Raw genomic sequence first — 19,107 nt, 5'->3', positions numbered from 1 at the left:
ATTGTGGAAAAAAAGAATCGTTCATTAAAGGAGATGATGAACACATTGTTGATAAGTTCTGGTTTGCCACAGAACTTGTGGGGGGAAGCCATTCTTACGGCTAACCGAATACTAAATCGAGTACTCCATAGCAAAACACAATTCATTCCTTATGAAAAATGGAAAGGAAGGAAGCCCAACTAGAATTATTTTAAAGTGTGGGGGTGTTTGGCAAAAGTGCAAGTTCCTAAACCCAAAAGGGTAAAAATAAGACCGAAAACCACTGATTGTATTTTCATAGGATATGCGACCAACAGTAAAACATATCGATTTCTAGTTCATAAATCAGAAAATCCCAAGACATAAAAGATCGTCTACTTCGTTTGGACTAGATTTTGTGACTTTCTTGTTAGAAAATAAGCCTCGAACATTTAAAGAAGTTATATCTTCTTCGTAATCACTGATTTGGAAAGAGGAAGTCAATAGTGAAATAGAATCCATATTGAACAACCATACATGGGAATTGGTTGATCTTCTTCCTGAAAATAAACCTTTGGGTTCTAAATGGATTTTTAAGAGAAAAATGAAAGATGATGGCACTATTGATAAATTTAAGGCAAGACTTGTAGTCAAAGGGTATAGACAACGAGAAGGTCTTGACTACTTTGATACATACTCTCCAGTTACAACAATTACATCCATACGGATATTAGTAGCATTAGTTGCGGTGTATGATCTTGAGATTCATCACATGGACGTTAAGATAGCCTTCTTGAATGGAAATTTGGAGGAAGAAATCTACATGGAATAACCTGAAGGGTTTGTAGTTCTAGGAAAAAATAAGAGGGTCTGTAGACTTGTTAAGTCCCTTTACGGACTAAAACAAGCACCCAAATAATGGCATGCAAAATTTGACCAAACAATGTTGTCAAATGGTTTTAAAATAAATGAATGTGATAAATGTGTGTACATTAAAAATGTTCCAAATCACATAGTAATTGTTTGTTCATATGTGGATGATATGATGATAATGAGTAATGACATTGCCAACATAAATGCGACTAAGCGTATGCTAACTGGAAAGTTTGATATGAAAGACTTGGGAGTTGCTGATTTAATTCTAGAAATTAAGATCCATAAGACTTCTCAAGGTATGACATTGTCACAATGTCATTATATTAAGACAATACTTGAAAAATTCAAGCACTTGGGCTTTAAAGTTGCAAAGACTCTAATTGACGTGAATCTTGCATTAGCAAAGAACAAAGGCCAAAGCATATCACAATTGGATTATGCTCGTGTGTTGGGATGCTTAATCTACATCATAAATTGTACACGACCAGATATAGCTTGTGCTATAAGTAAATTGAGTTGATACACGAGAAATCCAGGTCAATCTCATTGGATGGCAATGAAATGAGTTTTGGGATATTTAGAACATACCCAGGGCTTTGCTTTGCACTATAGTAAATATCCTGCGGTGATTGAGGGATACTGTGATGCAAATTAAATCACCGGTTCAGCTGATTCGAAGTCCACAAGTGGATATGTATTCACTATTGGTGGAGGAGCGGTATTTTGAAAGTCGTCCAAACAAACTTGTATTGCCCGCTCTACAATGGAGACTAAATTCATAGCCTTAGATAAAGACGGTGAAGAAGTTGAATGGCTCCGGAATTTCTTGGAAGACATTCCATTTTGGCCCAAACCGTTGCACCAATATGGATACATTGTGATAGTCCAACGGCAATTGAAAGGGCAGAGAGCGTTATGTATAACGGTAAATCTCGTCATATACGACGAAGACATAAAACCTTTAGGCAATTACTCTCTAGAGGAATTATCACGATTGACTATGTAAAGTCAAGTGGTAATGTGTTGGATCCACTTACAAAAGGCCTAACTAGATAGGTAGTTGAGAAATCATCAAGGGAAATGGGAATATGGTCGAGAACAAGTCATTGTGGTGGTAACTCTACCTAGAAAACTGGAGATCCCAAGATCTAGGTTCAAGGAGATCAAACAAAGTTATTAATGACAGTTCAACATTGTCAACTAAACTTTTGGTCCATTCTCGTGATAAGGCAATGTTCATTACCAAGGATAAATCATTAAGGTTTTTTACTGATTTCTAAATTTGATATGGTGTATACCAAATAGTGTATCTACGGGATGACACGTTTAGTAATCACCTATGTAAGTGTGAAGTGTTAGCCGCGTCAAGGATAATTTTGAAAGGCCAGTTCTCTATGCACTTATGAAACCAAGTGATGTTCATGGTTGAGACGAACACAACAATGAGAACCAAAAACAATTAAGGGTTGGTTGTGTGACTAATGGTTGTCTAGGTATACACCAAATTTTGACGGTTTAAAGATATTAAATCTACCGATTGATCGAGTATATCCGACATAAGTTCACTATGAAAAGTTCAAAGGGAAACCTACTTATCCAGATGCAAGTAATCTTTGCTTGCGAATCACACAGTTTTTCATGCATATTTCCATGATACAGTCATTCCCCATTCATGTGGGGGATTGTTGGGTTTTAAGCATTAATATGGCTTAAAAAGAGAGTGAATGGGAAATGAAATTTTTAAGTGAAATTATAAGTTCCCCCCCCCCCCCCCCCGATGAAGGAACATTGTCCCATATTGGAAGAGGAAGAGGTTTTAATGGGTATATAAGAAATTGCTCTTATTCTAGCTTTTAAAGAGTTGAGAAGAAGGCAAGCATCGCGCCGTCGTCGTCGCTTGATCGGCTCGGCTTTGGCTTCGGCTTCGGATTTAGATTTGGATTTGGATTTGGTCAAATGATCGATTGATTGATTAATTTTTTGGACCAAATTTGTTTGTTAATAGTAAATATTAATAGAAAATTATTAAATATCCATTTTAATAACAAAATATTAATATTAAATCCAAGAATATTAATATTAAAATCCAACTGTTTCCATTTTTTCGTTTTCTAATTGGGTAATATAAAATTAACTGCCCTCTTCAATATTTCCGCTTTATTTTCCCTCTTTATTGTTGAGTAAATATCCATTTATGTTATAGAATTTATGTTGTGGCCGTTTTGCATAAACAGTCATTCTGAAGAATTGCACCTCTTCAGATTTCAGCCCAACATTGGCTATAAATACAAGTCCATCCTCTCAGATTTTCCATACGATTTTCTGAGTTTATCCTCCTTCTTCTACATAGTTTTAACTTCTAAGAAAATAACAGAGTGTGATTTTCTACCAAACTTTGTGTTTGCTGGAAAACTGGGGTTTGAAGTACCACTACACTAGTGTGTAATTTGTTTTATCCTGGGAGGAAATAATCTATAACCTTGGGTACTATGAGGCGATTAAATTCCTTAAGGAAACACTGTGAATTCAGTGGGCTTAGATTAACTTTTATTTCGTTTATATTTTTGTTTATGTTATTTTATTTTCTCCAGAATTATTTTACAAATAGAGTTTATTAACAAATTTTATCATAGAGAATGTCATATCTGGTACATATAACTTGTATGCAACAGTCCCAGGATTTATTGGGGAGTACAAATACACTTTAGATGTACTTGTAAATCATTTGTTTTCACTTTGGCTTGCAGTTTTAGACAGTACGGTTTGTGGAAACAATATAGCGGTTTATATCCTACAAATTATCTCGTCTACACCGTTGAGACTAGCAATTATTCAAGAGACTGGTTTTATGCTTGTTTGACACAAAAGATGTTAAGACCTTTTTGAACAAATCAATCGAAGATGAAGGGGTAAATCGTAGCTGGAGATAATAATCTCTAGAATAATAATAGGTAAATGGAAGAGAGTTGCAAAGTTTCTTTTCATTCAAGATTGGTAAGTTTCCCCCGAATCTCCCCTTTACAAGTTCTTTTCCCCCCTTATATAATAGAGAAAAATACTTCGGAATTGTAAGCAACCAAATACAGGGAATATTTGGTGGAATATTCTTAATGGCCCCTAATATGATTACACTACTACAGGGGCTGTGTAGTTTCTTCTTTCGCCCTAAGGTCGTCTCCTTTGGGACGCCGATTTGAAGGTACTTGACCGTTTGTCCTACTCGTCATAGGTCGAGGTCCATCAAATTTAGACCCATACAGTTAGTCCCTCCGCTTGTCGGGATCGCGACCAGATGTGTCCTCGATGAGCGTACTTCATGCCCTCTTCTGGAGAAATTTGACCTGTAGGAGCATTATGACATGGACAATGGGAGATGGTCATCATGCTCGGCAAAAAATCGTGTGGTACACTTCTCGGGAAGTGATGTCAGCTTTATGTGCGTCATCACTACGCAGGTTTTCGAGGCGGGGACTAACGACTTGGTGCTTCGATTCTTGCGCTGCTTTGAAGCCCGCTGCTTCGATTCTGGCGACTCCCAATCTTATAAATAGGTGAAGGATTTGATTTTTTGAAAAACTTTAGCCACTCCTCTCTTGAAGACCTCCTTCATTCTTTCTCACCTGCTTTCATATCCTTCTGTTCTTGTTTCGGTCCTCACCTAAAGCTTCTTCTTCATTTCTCCTTTTGTGTTGATACTCCTTGAAACGATATTATGCCGAGGTATCGTCATTCTCGCGAAGAGGTTCTTGAAGCCACCATGTAATCACGATGCCTCCTTCTGACAGCGGAGATGTGGTGGTAGAAGAGAGTAACAGCCCTCCTACGGTGGAGGAGCTACTATCGAGGCACCCCTTATCCCGGAGTGACTTCCTCAAAGATCCACCTCCTACCCCGAACCCCATATTTTCTATGACAGAGCATGTCCATATAGATGCCCTTCGTGTAAAGTTTGGCATTCTTGCTCATATAGAAATGGTTCCAGAGGGGAGAGACTACGTGGATGTCCACAGACCTGGGTACTGCACTTTCTATGAGTACCTTTTTTCGATTGGCTATACCTTTCCTCTTTTCCCCCTAGCGGAAGAATTCTGTAGATTTTACCAAGTTTGCCCAGCGCAACTTTCGCCATACACACTCAAGGTGCTTCTACTATTGACTAAGTATACAGAGTTGGCGGAGTGTAGTGTTTCTGTCTACCACCTTTTACACCTGTTCACACCTGGTTTCCTCAAGGGTACCATGGTGCATTTAAGGCTGCGTGGTACGAAAGGGCTGGTGGTCGGGACGGATGACCGGGAGAGCTGCAAGTTTTGTCATAAGTACTTCTTCGTCAAGACCGAGCACGTCATTTCTGACTCCGCCAGATTCTCGGAGCGGTGGAACGGGGCTCATAAGTGTCGTCCTTTGTCATGTTCCCCTTTATTCTTTATTTACTATAAAGGTTATTCGCTTGCCATTTTGCAGCTATGGGTCTTCCACCTCGCCCCATTATGGGTATCAGAGATTGGGCAGCCTGCATGTTTCCTCATGCAGCAGAAACTCGAACTTGGCCCGCCTTCGCGCAGCGTTATGGCCCTAAAGTTTCCTCAGGTAAACGTATCGCTTACTACTTCGTTATCCATGCGACCTTACTTAATGGTACGAACTTCTGTGATGACAGATCGAGGTGCTTCTAGGCGAAGGGCGCCAGTCCCCGCTTTTCAACAAGCCGTTACCATTGCAGATACGTAGTTTGTATTAAGTGAGTCTGTTCGAGAGGATCATCTTTAACCTATCCAATTGGGAAATCAATCTCAAGTCATGGCCGTGAGGGAAGAGGTTTCTTCGGTACTGGCCTCACATCCTTTGGATAAATCCTCTAATGGGGATGAGCCGTTGTCGAGGAAAATGATGAGGCTTGAGCTGAGGAAAAGCGTGGCTACGGACGCTGATGGCAGCGGGGCATCCCGAACAACCCTTGTGCTTGTGTTCATGGCCGATGCCATTTTGTCGGGGAGATCTCCCCAAGTGGAGGGAGTTGGCACAGGAGTTGGTTCAACACGCTTTATTGAGGGTGGTGAATCGTCCAACGTTGGGGGGCATCGTGTTGAGGGTGGTGAATCAGGTTCGGATATTGACCCAGAGGATATTAATGAATTTGTGGGTCGGCATACCCATGTGGAGGTTAGGATGGACGGATCCGACCGTCATGTGGTAGTTCTGGGTAACTACAACTTGCAGCTGAACAACAAGCAAGTGGCATCGGCCCTAGCTCCTCTATGTGCCGCTCCTGAAAGCGATATGCTTAGGGCGATGAGCGACGTGGAGTTATCTTAGAAGGTCATTGGTATGGCCCTGCAGGTAGGTGCATTTCCTTCTCTTTTCATCATTGGGTTGGTGCGATAATCATCGTTTTATACTTTGTTTCTGACTTCTTCCCTTCTTTTTTGTCAAACCCTCATCATGGAGGTAGAGAGAGAGTGTCGAGAGAGGAGAAGGACGGGCCTTTATGAGAAGATGTCGTCCAAATATCATCAGTATTGGGCTAAGCATTGGGCGATGGTCGACATTTATCATTGGACCCAGATTTTCAAGTTTTCTGAGGGGGGCTCAAGCAGCAGGAGGACCAGTTGGAGTGCAAGATTGAGGAAATGAGGGAGAGGGACGAAGAATTCGTGAACGTTGTCGCCTGTAACAGTGAGTTGGAGGTCTCCCTTAATGCGAAGGAGTACGAGCTCGAGTTGAGCAGGGGGTGATAGCTGAGAATGCCGACTTACAGGAGAATGTGGCCGACTTTACTGTTGAGTTAAGTACTAAGGTATCAGAGATTGAGGGGCTTAAGGGCAAGCTGAACGTTAGCGCTGATAAGCTAGCAGCAGCTATTTTTGAATTGGTATCTTTGGAAGATGCCCTCCGTATTTCTAGGTCGGAGTTGACTGAGGAGAAGAAAGCCTCTGGTCATCAGGTGGCAGGGCTCGAAGGGCGTGTCAAAGAACTGGAGGAGGAGCTGACCGCACTAAATAGACAAATGGCCTCGCTGAGGGCGGAGGATGCGTGTCGACATTCTCAGCCTTCTACGTCTCATGCCTCAGCCGATCCGGTTGTGCCTCATTGTTTATACGAGTTGTGGGTCCATGCTGAGGCTCGACTTGATGTGTATAAGGCTTTTCACACTGAGGGAAGGGCTACTGGGGTGGAGGTTCAGGCTGTGCATGCCGATGCTCTTGTAGCTCGTGAGTCATGCGGGTATGACCCCCTCACACCTGACGGGGATGATATCAACTCTGATGATGCAAATCGCCTTGCTTCAGATTCGTGGTACGAAGATGCCTACCCCGTTGAGGATGATGTGTAGTCTTAGTTTGTATTTGCTTTTGTTTAGGGAATTTTTCACGGGTCGTAATTGGGCCCGTTTGTAGGGGCTAGTGTAAATGATGTTTTGCTGTAATGTAAAAGTTACTTTTGTCGGCTTGTTTTTTTCTTGCATTCATCGGACACATGATATCGTTGACGCCTTCGGCTATTAGGATGTTGCTTCAAACTGAAGTCGAGGCGGGATCCCGTCGTAGTTCGAACTAGGTCGAACTTATGTTTTCGTCGATGGACTTGGCCAGTGGGGTATTGCCTCGAACTATCATCGAAGCAGAATCCTATTGTAGTTCGAACGAGGTCGAACTTACATTGTCGTTGATGGCCTTGGCCATTGGGATGTTTCTTCAAACTGTCGTCGAAGTAGAATCCCTTCGTAGTTCGAACGATGTCGAACTTACATTGTCGTCGATAGCCTTGTCCATGGGGATGTTGCTTCAAACTATTGTCAAAGTAGAATCTCGTCGTAGTTAGAACGAGGTTCAACTTACATTGTCGTCGATGGCCTTGGCCATTGGGATGTTGCTTCGAACTCTCGTCGAAGTAGAATCCTGTCGTAGTTCGAACGAGGTCGAACTTACATTGTCGTCGATGGCCTTGGCCATGGGGATGTTGCTTCGAACTGTCGTCGAAGTAGAATCCCATCGTAGTTCAAACGAGGTTGAACTTACATTGTCATCGATGGCCTTGGACATTGGGATGTTGCTTCGAACTGTCATCGAAGTAGAATCCCGTTGTAGTTCGAACAAGGTTGAACTTATATTGCCATCAATGGCCTTGGCCATTGGGATGTTGCTTCGAACTGTCGTCGAAGTATAATCTCGTCGTGGTTCGAACGAGGTCGAACTTACATTGTTGGAGATTTGATCGTATTCCCGTAGGAAGACATCACATGACGTCTAGTGGAGATCCAGTTCTGTACATACAATGGAGATTTGATTCCATAAATACAATGGAGATTTGATTCCGTAAGTACAATGGAGATTTGATTCCGTAAATACAATGGAGATTTGATTATCTATATGCAGTCCCTTCGTTACTTCGATCCGGAGGTCATATCGACGGGTCGAGGTAATGAACAGAATGTCGTTCCTTAAGGTATCCCCCTTGCTACCTCGTTAAAAACCTCCCCGGGAAAACCCAATTGGGATAAAACTCGGGTGAGGGAAAAAGACTACGACTTAGGTGACACCTTCTTTTAGAAGTTGAAGTATTTGAGATAGGCAACGTTCCAGTTGTTTTGGAGTAGTTTTCCCTCCATTGTTTCTAGCTAGAATGCTCTTTTGTTTGCTGTTGCTACAATTTTGTACGGTCCACCCAAGTTCGTTCCCAAAAGGGTCTTTTGACGCTTGTGTTTTGGCCTTGAGGACGTAGTCGCCAATTTTGAGTGGTTGCCCCTTGGCTCTCTTGTTGTAGTATCTTTCTACTTTCTGCTTCTGGGCTACCATTCTTATGTAGGCCATGTCTCTTCGTTCTTCAACTTCATCCAGATCTTGTAGCCTACTTTCGTCGTTGCTTGTTCCGCTATCGTTGGAGTATCTCAAACTAGGTTCCCCGACCTCAGCAGGTATAACTGTGTCGGTCCCGTAGACCAGTGAATATGGCGTTTCTCCTATGCTAGTTTTTGGCGTAGTATGGTATGCCCATAATACTTCCGGTAGTAGTTCGAGACTAGCTCTTTAGCTTCCTCGAGCTTCTTTTTCAATATGTTCAATATTACTTTATTGGAGGATTTAGCTTGACCATTGGCGGCAAGGTGGTATGGTGTGGAGAGTATTCCTTTGATGCGCCACTTTTCGAAAAACTCAGTCGATCTTTTTCCGACGAACTGAGGCCCGTTGTCACCGCTGATTTCTTTGGGGATGCCAAAGCAGCATATAATGTTTTTCCATATGAAGGCGATAACCTCCTACTCACGTATCTGAGTGTATGCACCTGCTTCCACCCATTTAGATAAGTAGTTAGTTAAAACCAAAAGGAAGCGTACCTTACCTCGTCCTACTAGAAAGGGGCCGACTATGTCCATTCCCCACTTTATGAATGGCCATGGCAAAGTGACGGAATGAAGGAGTTATCTAGCTTGATGTATCATAGGGGCGTACTTTTGACATTGTTCACATCTCCTGACATAGTCGACAGCTTCTTTTTTCATTGTGGGCCAGTAATACCCGGCGCGAATGATGCATCGGATGAGGGAGCAGTTTCCCGTGTGGGTGCCACAGTGCCCTTTGTGCACTTCTTCCAGTACTCTCTTTGTTTGATGTGGCCCAAGACATTTGGCTAGGGGGCCGCCGAACGTTTATTTGTAGAGATCGCCGTTTACTAGTCTGTACCGGGCTGCATACACCCGGAGTTTTTTGGCTTTTTTTGATCTTGCAGGAGCATTCCATTCTGCAAATAGGCTCTAAAGCGGTTACGCCAGTCCCAAGTTAAATTTATAGAATGTACCTCGACATGGTCTATTGTGGAATGAAGGGGGTGACAACGTTTTCGTTGTTGATATTCTTGGTGGCCGCAACTAGTTTAGCGAGGTCGTCTGCTTCGATATTTTGCGCCCTGGGTATTTGGTCGAGGTGGCATTCATCAAATTCTGGCAGTAGTTTGTGGATTTCTAACTGGTATCATTGCAGCCTATTGTTTTTGATTTGGAAAGTCCCGGTGATCTGATTCAACACGAGTTGGGAGTCACCGTGGAGGACGAGTCGTCGAGCACCATATTTGAGGGCTAACTTCAAACCTGCAATCACAGCTTCATACTCGGCTTCGTTGTTAGTCACCTCGGAGCATCGTATGGACTGGCGAATTACTTCGCCTGTAGGGACCTCAAGTATGAGTCCCAGTCCTGATCCCGAGGCGTTAGAGGCACCATCGATGTAGAGGACCCAGAGGTCGGTATGTGTAGAAGTGTTGAGTGCTTCCTGTTCTACCTCGCGCAATATTTTCGTGCTAAAATTAGCGACGAAGTCTGCGAGCACCTGCAACTTGATGGCAGTTCGCGGTTGGTATGTTATGCCGTGCTCACTTAGTTCTATGGCCCATTTGGCTAGTCTACCCGATAGTTCGGGTTTGTGTAGGATACCCCTTAGAGGGAAGGTTGTCACCACTTTTATGGGGTGACGTTGGAAGTACGGTCTGAGCTTCCGTGAAGCTATGACCAATGCCAAAGCTAGTTTTTCAAGGTGAGGGTACCTCGTATCAGCATCAATTAAACTTTTGCTGATATAGTAAATTGGAGATTGTGTACCTTTATTTTCACGGACCAAGACTGTGCTTACCGCAACTTCGAAAACTGCTAGATATACAAGTAGGCATTCACTTGGGTCTGCTTTAACGAGTAGTGGTGGTGAGGATAGATACGTTTTTAGATTTCTCAGGGCGTCGATGCATTCCTAGTTCCATTGCAGCCCGTGGTCTTTCCTTAGTACATTAAAGAATTTATGGCATCTATCCGAGGATCGTGAAATGAACCTTGATAGGGCGGCTATTCGTCCTGTCAGATTCTGCACCTGCCTTTTGCTAGTTAGTATTTCCGGTATTGCGTCGATGGCCTTGATTTGATCCGGGTTGACCTCGATTCCCCTTTGTGACACTAGGAAATCAAGGAACTTTCCAGAAGTCATGTCGAAGGCGCACTTTTTGGGATTTAGTTTCATTCTGTACTGCCTTATTATTTTGAAGGCTTCCTTCAGGTGACCAATGTGATCTTCTTTCTTTGCCGACTTCACTAGCATGTCATCGATGTAAACCTCCATTATCTTACCGAGTTTCTATTTGAACATTTTGGTGACTAACCTTTGGTGCGTGGCCCCTGCATTTTTATGCCTGAATGGCATCACCTTATAGCAGTACGTACCTCGGTGAGTGATGAAAATGGTCTTTTCTTGATCTTCTTCAGCCATAAGAATTTGGTTATAACTGGAGTACGTGTCCAAGAAGCTCAGCAGTTCGTTTCCCTCTGTTGCATCGACAAGTTTGTCGATGTGGGCTAACGAGAAAGAGTCCTTCGGGCATGCTTTGTTTAAAACAGTAAAGTCGACACACATTCGCCACTTCCCATTTTTCTTTTTGATCATGACCACATTGGCGACCCATTGGGGGTATTTCGATTCTCTGATGGAACCGTTGGTGAGTAATTTATCAACTTCCTCACTGACTGCCTCATTGATTGTGGCATTGAACTTCCTCCTTATTTGTCGTACCGGCGGATAGAGTGGGTCAACATTCAGCTTATGCGTGGCGATCTCCCTTGGGATTCCTGGCATATCTGAGTGGGAAAAAGCAAACAAATCGGTGTTGTTAGTTAAAAACTCACGATACTCACCTGGCTCTGAGAGGTTATGCCCAACATAAGCCTTTTTGGTGCAGTCGATGTTATCTAGCTGGACGGGGTCAAGATCTTCCACAGTTGCCTTGCAAGCTTCTACAAGGTCCGGATCTTTAATGCCCTCTACTTGTATGTCAGGTTTGGTACCCGACATGGCTGACTGCTATGCTTCCGCACTTGCCCCTTTTAGCTGTCTTGTGTATGTACAATCTTGGGCAATCCGGTAGCATTCTTGGGCGGTACGTGGCTCGCCTAGGATACTGAATATCCCCCATGAGGTAGGAAATTTGATCACTTAATAGAAGCTTGAGGAGACGCCTTGCATGGCGTGTATCCATAGTTGTCCTATGATGGCGTTGTAGGTCGTTTCCTGGTTCATGACATGGAATGTTATTTCCAGGGTGACCCCTCCTTCCAGGACAGGTAGCACGATTTATCCAGATGTTCACTCTACTGCATTATTAAAACCCATTAGTGTTATGCAACGCCGTATTATTTTATCCTCGAGCCTCATTTGCATGAGAACTTGTGGGTGAACAATACACGCACCGCTTCCACCATCCACCATGATTCTTTTTACATCAGTATCAGCGATGCGTAAAGTTATAACCAAAGCATCATAGTGAGGGAAAGACAAACTGTCGGTATCTAACTTATCGAAGATGATACTACCTTCAAGGTCATCATACTGTTCGTGGGCGACTGTCCGTTTGAGTTTGTGCGTGGTGGTGAACTTCACATGGTTTATTACCGTGTCATCGCTGCTGCCAATGATAATTTGTATGGTACGTGCTGGTGATGGTGGCTTTGGAGGCCCTTGATATGGGTCACGCCCTTGAGCGAAGTTGGCCCTTCCTTTATCGCTTAGCTGTTCTTTCAGGTACCCCTGGTTCAACATCCTAACTACTTCTTGCCGCAGACCTATGCAATCTTCGGTCTTGTGTCCTCTTTCTTGGTGGAATGCACAGAGGACGTTAGACCTCCTAGTGCTTGGATCTGATTTCATCTTTTGTGGCCACTGCACTTTCATGCCCAACTTCTCCAGTACGTACACTATCTCTGAAGGGGAAACACAAAAATTATGAGCATATAGTAGTGGAGGGATACCTCTTTCATTGTGGAGGGGTGCAGCATGTTGTGGCGCGGTGTCTGCATGCCGTGGAGGGGGCGGGTTGGATGTTCGAATATATGGCTGATGCCTTTCACGATTGAAATGTGGTGGTTGATCTCTTCACCCGTCGCTACGTCGATCTCTCCTTGTCTTAGTCTGGATTGATGTTAATCATTGAAGTGGGCCATTCAGGTTGTCCTCGGCTGCCCTCACCTCGGCGCAATAGGCATTGTGGATCTCTTCCCATGTGGTAGGGGTATTTCATGAGTCTACTGAGCAGTTTTTTGGTTGCCTTTGACCCGTTCCTGTTTAACCCATTTTGAAACGTTGCTACTGCCATCCCTTTTGACACGTTCGGTAGACTCCTCCTTACTTTGTTGAATCGGTCTAGGAAATCCTGGAGTACCTAGCCCGTCGTTTGCCTGCCGGTGAAGATATCATTGACCCTAGACTCAGCCTTCTTCGCTCATACATGAGCGGTGGCGAATTTATACGCCATCTCTTCAAACGTTGATATTGATCACGCTGGTAGCTAGGAGTACCATGTCAATGCTACCCCTGTCAAGGTCTCACCGAACTTCTTTAGAAGCACAGACGGTACATGTTCTTTTTATAGATCATTGCCCTTTACTGCAGTAATATAGTGGATTAAGTGATCCTCTGGGTCCGTGGTCCCGTCATATATTTTCAAGTATGGTGGCATTTTGAAGGTCTTTGGAATAGTGTGTGGAGCAGCCCCTTCGTTGTAAGGTTGTTCGACGAATCGGCCCACATCGTATTTTTGTAACAGCTTCGGAGCGCCTGGTATTTTGTCGACCCTCTCCTGATGTTCCTTCATCTGGTCGTGTAGTGTTTTGTTCTCGTTTTCCATCTCTTCCATTTTCTTTAGGATGGCCATAAGTGCATCGTCACCTGCATTAGTAGCAGTGTGTGTGTGTCACCTGCTCATGTAGCGTTTGGCTCATCGGCGGTAGCTGCAATTTCTGTATGTGGTATGTCTTCGACATCTCCTTGTGTAGGTTTCTCGAGCATGTTGCTCAAAGCACTTGTTAACCATTCTTCTAGCAGCTTTTTGACTATTGGTGGTGCTTCCCCCACCATGGATGTTGAGGCCCCCCTTTCGCGCAAGATCGTTAGATCCCCGCGTGGAAGAGGTGAGATCTCCCCCTCCGGTGTAGCTCTTGGTGTTGTATTCTCATTGTCTTCTCTACCGGCTTCGTTGAGGGAGTTCAGGAGATTATTCGAGACATCTGCTACTGCCTTCAGCCTCGCTTCCTTTCCTGCCATTGTTGGTTTTTATGAGGTTTGAAGAAAAGTAATTATCACTTTTGGGAATCTAGATGAGAACTATGATTTCAGCTATAGAAATCCCCACAGACGGCGCCAAATTGTTTGATCAAAAGATGTTAAGACCTTTTTGAACAAATCAATCGAAGATGAAGGGGTAAATCGTAGTTGAAGATAATAATCTCTAGAATAATAATAGGTAAAAAGAAGAGAGTTGCAAAGTTTTTTTTCATTCAAGATTGGTAAGTTTCCCTTGAGTCTCCCCCTTACAAGGTATTTTTTCCCCCTTATATACTAGAGAAAAACCCTTCGGAATTGTAAGCAACCAAATACAGGGAATATTCGGGGGAATATTTTTAATGGCCCCTAATGGGATTACACTACTACAGGGGTCATGCAGTTTCTTCTTTCGCCCTAAGATCGTCTCCCTTGGGACACCGATTCGAAGGTACTTGATTGTTTGTTGTGCTCGTCATAGGTCGAGGTCGGTCAAATTTGGACCCATACAATGCTCATGTTACTAGGTATGCTCTTATAGCTTCTTCTGCCTCTTTGTTTTGAGTCACACACACACACGCATATATATATATATATATACCCCACCCCCCAACAATAACTACATATCAAATTTTAATAAAAACATCGCGCACTGCAGGAATTTCTTTTGCAGGAATGTAGGAATCAACATATATACTGCTACCACATGGAGAATTATATTCAATCTTACCAGTGTTGACACTGCCTCAAATTACACTCTCCAACTTGCTCTTGCTGTAGCTCATGAAGCTGAACTACAAGTATGTACCTTACCCTTGATTAATTAGTTTCTTTTAGTTTCTCGCTGGTGACCAGTACCCACAATGAGATCTTGACTAATTCGGATTCGCGCCGCATAAGGCTCATTAAAGGAATTTTTGAGATTTTTGAAAGAAATATATTGCGTCTCCAACTAGACTAACAAGCCAAAGTTTATTCGAGATGACTTACATGATTTTTTTTTTGGTTTATTTTTTTCCTCAAGGTTCGTATCAATGATGGAAAAGCGCAAGAACCCCATTTTACAATAGGATTTATAGGGGGAGATAATGCAATTGCAAGACATGGTATACATGGATTATATTGGCTTTACAGCATCGGAATACAAGGCAATTTGCTTACTAAAGGAGCAAACACAATTTTTCTTACACAGACAATAGCTCTCACTCCCTATCAAGGGGTCATGTATGATTATCTTCGTTTAGAAGGACCTCATCAGTGATAGAATGGTCATTTTAATTTGTTCCTTCATTTTCTAGGTTTCCTTTTATATTTGTTTTTATATACAATGTTTTTAAAACCCAAAAAAAAGATGACAACTTTTATGATGCTAGAAACGAAAAGAAAAAAGTGAAATCCATTCTTTTTTAATCAATTTACCCGGAAAAAAGATCAAGTTGGCATATTGGATTTAGTACTTAGAATACTAATATTGCAAATAAAATTATTAACTAACATCTAATATACAACAACTACGATATTAATTCAACTCCTTATGTACAGTAATCATGTTGAATTGCAGCTAATGATAGAGTAAAAACAACAATTGAGAAGATAGAGAGAAGAAGAAATGAGAATGTATTTCGTCTGAGACATAAGAAGCAGAATACAATGGTCGCATTGTGCACATATACACTAACTAACTGAGAGCTCATCTACAGCTGTCAACTAACCAATTTAACCACTTTAACCTCCTTTTTAACTAACTCAAATTCACCCTAGAGTTCTAACATGTACAGTTTTATCCTCTATACCCCAAGACTCCCCCTCAAGCTGGAGGTGGAAAAGCATTGAACACCCCTAGCTTGGAGAGAAGGAAAGAATTCTGAGAGACCCCAAGGCCCTTTGTCATAAGGTCAGCTAGCTGAAGCTTTGTCGAAATATAATGAGGTGCAAGTAATCCATTTTTGATTTTTTTTCCGGACAAAGTGACAATCTATCTCGATGTGCTTTGTCCTTTCATGAAAAAAGGAATTTGCTGCAATTTGAAGATCAGCTTTACTGTCATTGTGAAGATTAACTGTTGATATACTGCAATGTTCAACTCCTTCAACAATCCAACTAACCAAGTAATTTTAGTTGCAACTGCTTCAAGGCTTCTGTATTCAACTTCTGAACTTCGACTCACTGCCTACTGCTTCTTTGACTTCCAAGACAATAAAGAGTCCCCCAGTTTGATAACTTACCCAGTGATAGACTTCCTTGTATTGGGGCATGCTGCCCAGTCAGAATCACAAAAGGCAGAAAGCTGAGAGATACGACCCTTCTTGAGGAAGATACCAAGACCAGGAGAACCTTTAATATACATGACCACCCTAAGTGTAGCATCTAAGTGAGATTTCTTAGGATGTTGCATAAACTGACTTAACACTTGCACTTCAAAGTAAATGCCAGGTCGTGTGATAGTCAGATAGAGTAGTTTTCCTACTAGTCTTTGATAACTTGCCACATCCTGTAGCTCCTCATCTCCATTGTGTCCTACATGTTTGTCATATTCTATCATAGTTGGTTTCTGATTAAGCTCCATAGGGGTAGAGACAACTTTGGCGGCAACTAGTCCTGTGGTTGAGATCAACTCTAGTATATACTTTCTCTAGTTCAATAGCATCCCGTTATCTGATCTCATTACTTTTATACCTAAGAAGTATCTGAGTTCACCCAAATCTTTGACTTTGAACTTGTTGTGTAGTGCATTGTCATGCGCCGAACCTGGGCATGGACATAACATGGCACCCAGTGCCTAACTACATGTGACCGAGTGAGCTAATTGGTTGGCTGAATCAACATGTTATATCATAACATACTGAATACGGAAGATAAACTTACACATGTTGATATACTAAAAGTCTAAATGATATAAATTAAAGTGTGGAAATACTAATACAATTCTGAAACATATTTGTAGCCAACATAGCTTAACATGAAAAGCCTGCGACTCTGTATAACTATTACTCTAGTCTATGAAGCCTCTAATGAAGCACTAAAAACACTAACTATCTGTAAATACTGAAAGACTGTAAAGTAATGATAATGCCTTGAAAGAACTGGGGCTCACCAAATAGCTGGTACGAGAATCCTAGAGCTTTGAATCGTCAACATGTAAATCGTTACCTGCATCATGAGATGCAGGCCCCGGGCAAAAGGGATGTCAGTACATTTGAATTGCGCTGGTATGTAAACAAACTGAAAGAAAGAAATATAAATGCTAAAACTGATACTGAGCTGATAACTGAGAATTGATAAATGATAAATGATAACTAATAAATGAACTAAACAAAGGAATTAAGGATATGAATACTCCCTCTTCTGAATGATGAACAACCTATTTATCTGAATAAACTACGGCCTCGGGCCCAATATATATGTTCACATGTTACGGCCTCAGGCCCAAGTATATATATACATAAATACAGCCTCATGCCCAAAAATGTATAAAGCATAAACTACAGAATCAGGCCCAAATATGCATAAAGCATAAAATACAGGCTCAGGACCAAACATGCATAAAGCATATAAACTACGGCCTCAGGCCCAAATACAGGTATTCAACATTCGGTGATTTAAATTCAGGAACTGAGAATCATACTGCAATATGTGATGCTGAATACTGAATCATATTGAGTTACATGATACTGGAATATTGAATAGGACTAGACCGAGACATGTATTCTTGAACTGATTATGAAAATTGAAATTTCAAATTTTTATTACATGCTGAGTAATCTAGACTGAGACTCTTGGGAATCAAACCCATGTCTATATTGATTATGCACTGAGCTCACAACGTTCAGAATGAAAATCATGAACGAGTTATGAAGCTAGATAATAAAAGTTCTGCAATTATTCAAAGAACTAGGCTTAACTAAATTTCTGAGGGAAGTAGTAACGTCGTAAAAAAAACGTAGTGTAGGGAGAATCATTAACATTCTCAAACATAGAGAGTTAGCCTCACATACCTTAACTTCCTGCTCTTGCGCGGAATACAACATTCACCAACCCTTTCAACTTTAATATTAGGGATTTTATTTTAACAATAATACTTATGATTTAGTAATTTAGATGTTTCATCAAACATTTTATGGGCGTAAAGCCTCATAAAACTCATTAATGATGTTGCTACACCCAACAACCCATTATCTTGCTCCAAGATAAATTCTAAAATCTCAAATTTCTTATAATCAGTCCAAATTTACGGAATATTATATTATCTCCCCCTTGAGATCATTCACCCTCGAATGATTGTCATGACTGTAACTACGGCTAACTCTAGGCGTTAAACGGGTTTGGTGGAAACATGTACTTTCATGAACACTTGCATACTAAACTGAATGAATACATGATTACTGAACTGCTGAGATATACTGAATTGAACTACTACATTGACTGAATACTGAGCTGACTGAATAGTGAAGGATGTGGAGATTATAATATAATGTCTGAATGAAAAGTTTAGTTACCTTCAACATTTTTTCAAAACACCCGCCAACTATCATAGCATAACACAAGCCTCACATGGCATCATAATGCACATAACATGAAAATATTTGTGAATATTAGTTTGTCATGGATACATGAATACTGAACTAACATGGATATATGAATATTGAATTGGCATAAATATTTGAGTACTGAACTGACATCAATATTTGAGTACTAAGCTAGCATAAATATTTGAGTACTGGACTGACATGAGTATCTGAGTATTGAACTAACATGAACATCTGAGTACTGAAAACTTGAATGTTATAACATGGAACATGAAGTATTGGGTGTACAACCACTAATTCTGGTGGCAACTCCATCTCATAAGCTATTTGTTAGATCTTTCGTAGGATCCTATACGGCCTGAAGTATCTAGGACTGGGCCTTCCTTACTTCCCAAATGTTATAACACCTTTTATAGGCAAAACTTTCAGAAACACCCAATCATCAACTTGAAATTCTAGGTCTTTATGCCGCACGTCAAAATAGGACTTTTATAGGCTCTAAGCCGTCTTCAAATGCTCTTGAATCAACCTGACTTTCTCCAAAGTCTGATAGACCAAATTTGGTCCCAACAACTCTGCTTCACCAACTTTGAACCAACCAATTGGCGATCAACACTTTCACTCATACAGAGTCTCACACGGTGCTATATTGATACTAGAATGATCGGTGTTATTATTAG

The 19,107-nt window shown here is 41.6% G+C and overlaps 2 protein-coding genes across 2 annotated transcripts; one reads left to right on the top strand and one right to left on the bottom strand.

The window, feature by feature from the left end:
* The first annotated feature begins 1,009 nt into the window (after nt 1-1,009).
* On the top strand, nt 1,010-15,162 carry LOC104226140 (uncharacterized). Its single transcript, XM_070147343.1, has 4 exons — nt 1,010-1,281; nt 3,582-3,704; nt 14,575-14,701; nt 14,926-15,162. Exons 1-4 carry the CDS (start codon nt 1,010-1,012, stop codon nt 15,160-15,162), a joined length of 759 nt encoding a protein of 252 aa, XP_070003444.1.
* Nucleotides 15,163-15,796: 634 nt separating this feature from the next.
* Nucleotides 15,797-16,467, bottom strand: LOC138869699 (uncharacterized mitochondrial protein AtMg00810-like). Its single transcript, XM_070147342.1, has 2 exons — nt 16,127-16,467; nt 15,797-15,971 (listed from the first exon to the last, which is right to left on the bottom strand). Exons 1-2 carry the CDS (start codon nt 16,465-16,467, stop codon nt 15,797-15,799), a joined length of 516 nt encoding a protein of 171 aa, XP_070003443.1.
* Between the last annotated feature and the right edge of the window lie 2,640 nt (nt 16,468-19,107).

This window comes from Nicotiana sylvestris, chromosome 5 (genome assembly GCF_000393655.2).
Source record: "Nicotiana sylvestris chromosome 5, ASM39365v2, whole genome shotgun sequence".
Lineage (NCBI taxonomy): Eukaryota > Viridiplantae > Streptophyta > Magnoliopsida > Solanales > Solanaceae > Nicotiana > Nicotiana sylvestris.
The sequence above is the reverse complement of the archived record's forward strand: the minus strand, read 5'-3'. Positions and strand labels throughout refer to the sequence as shown.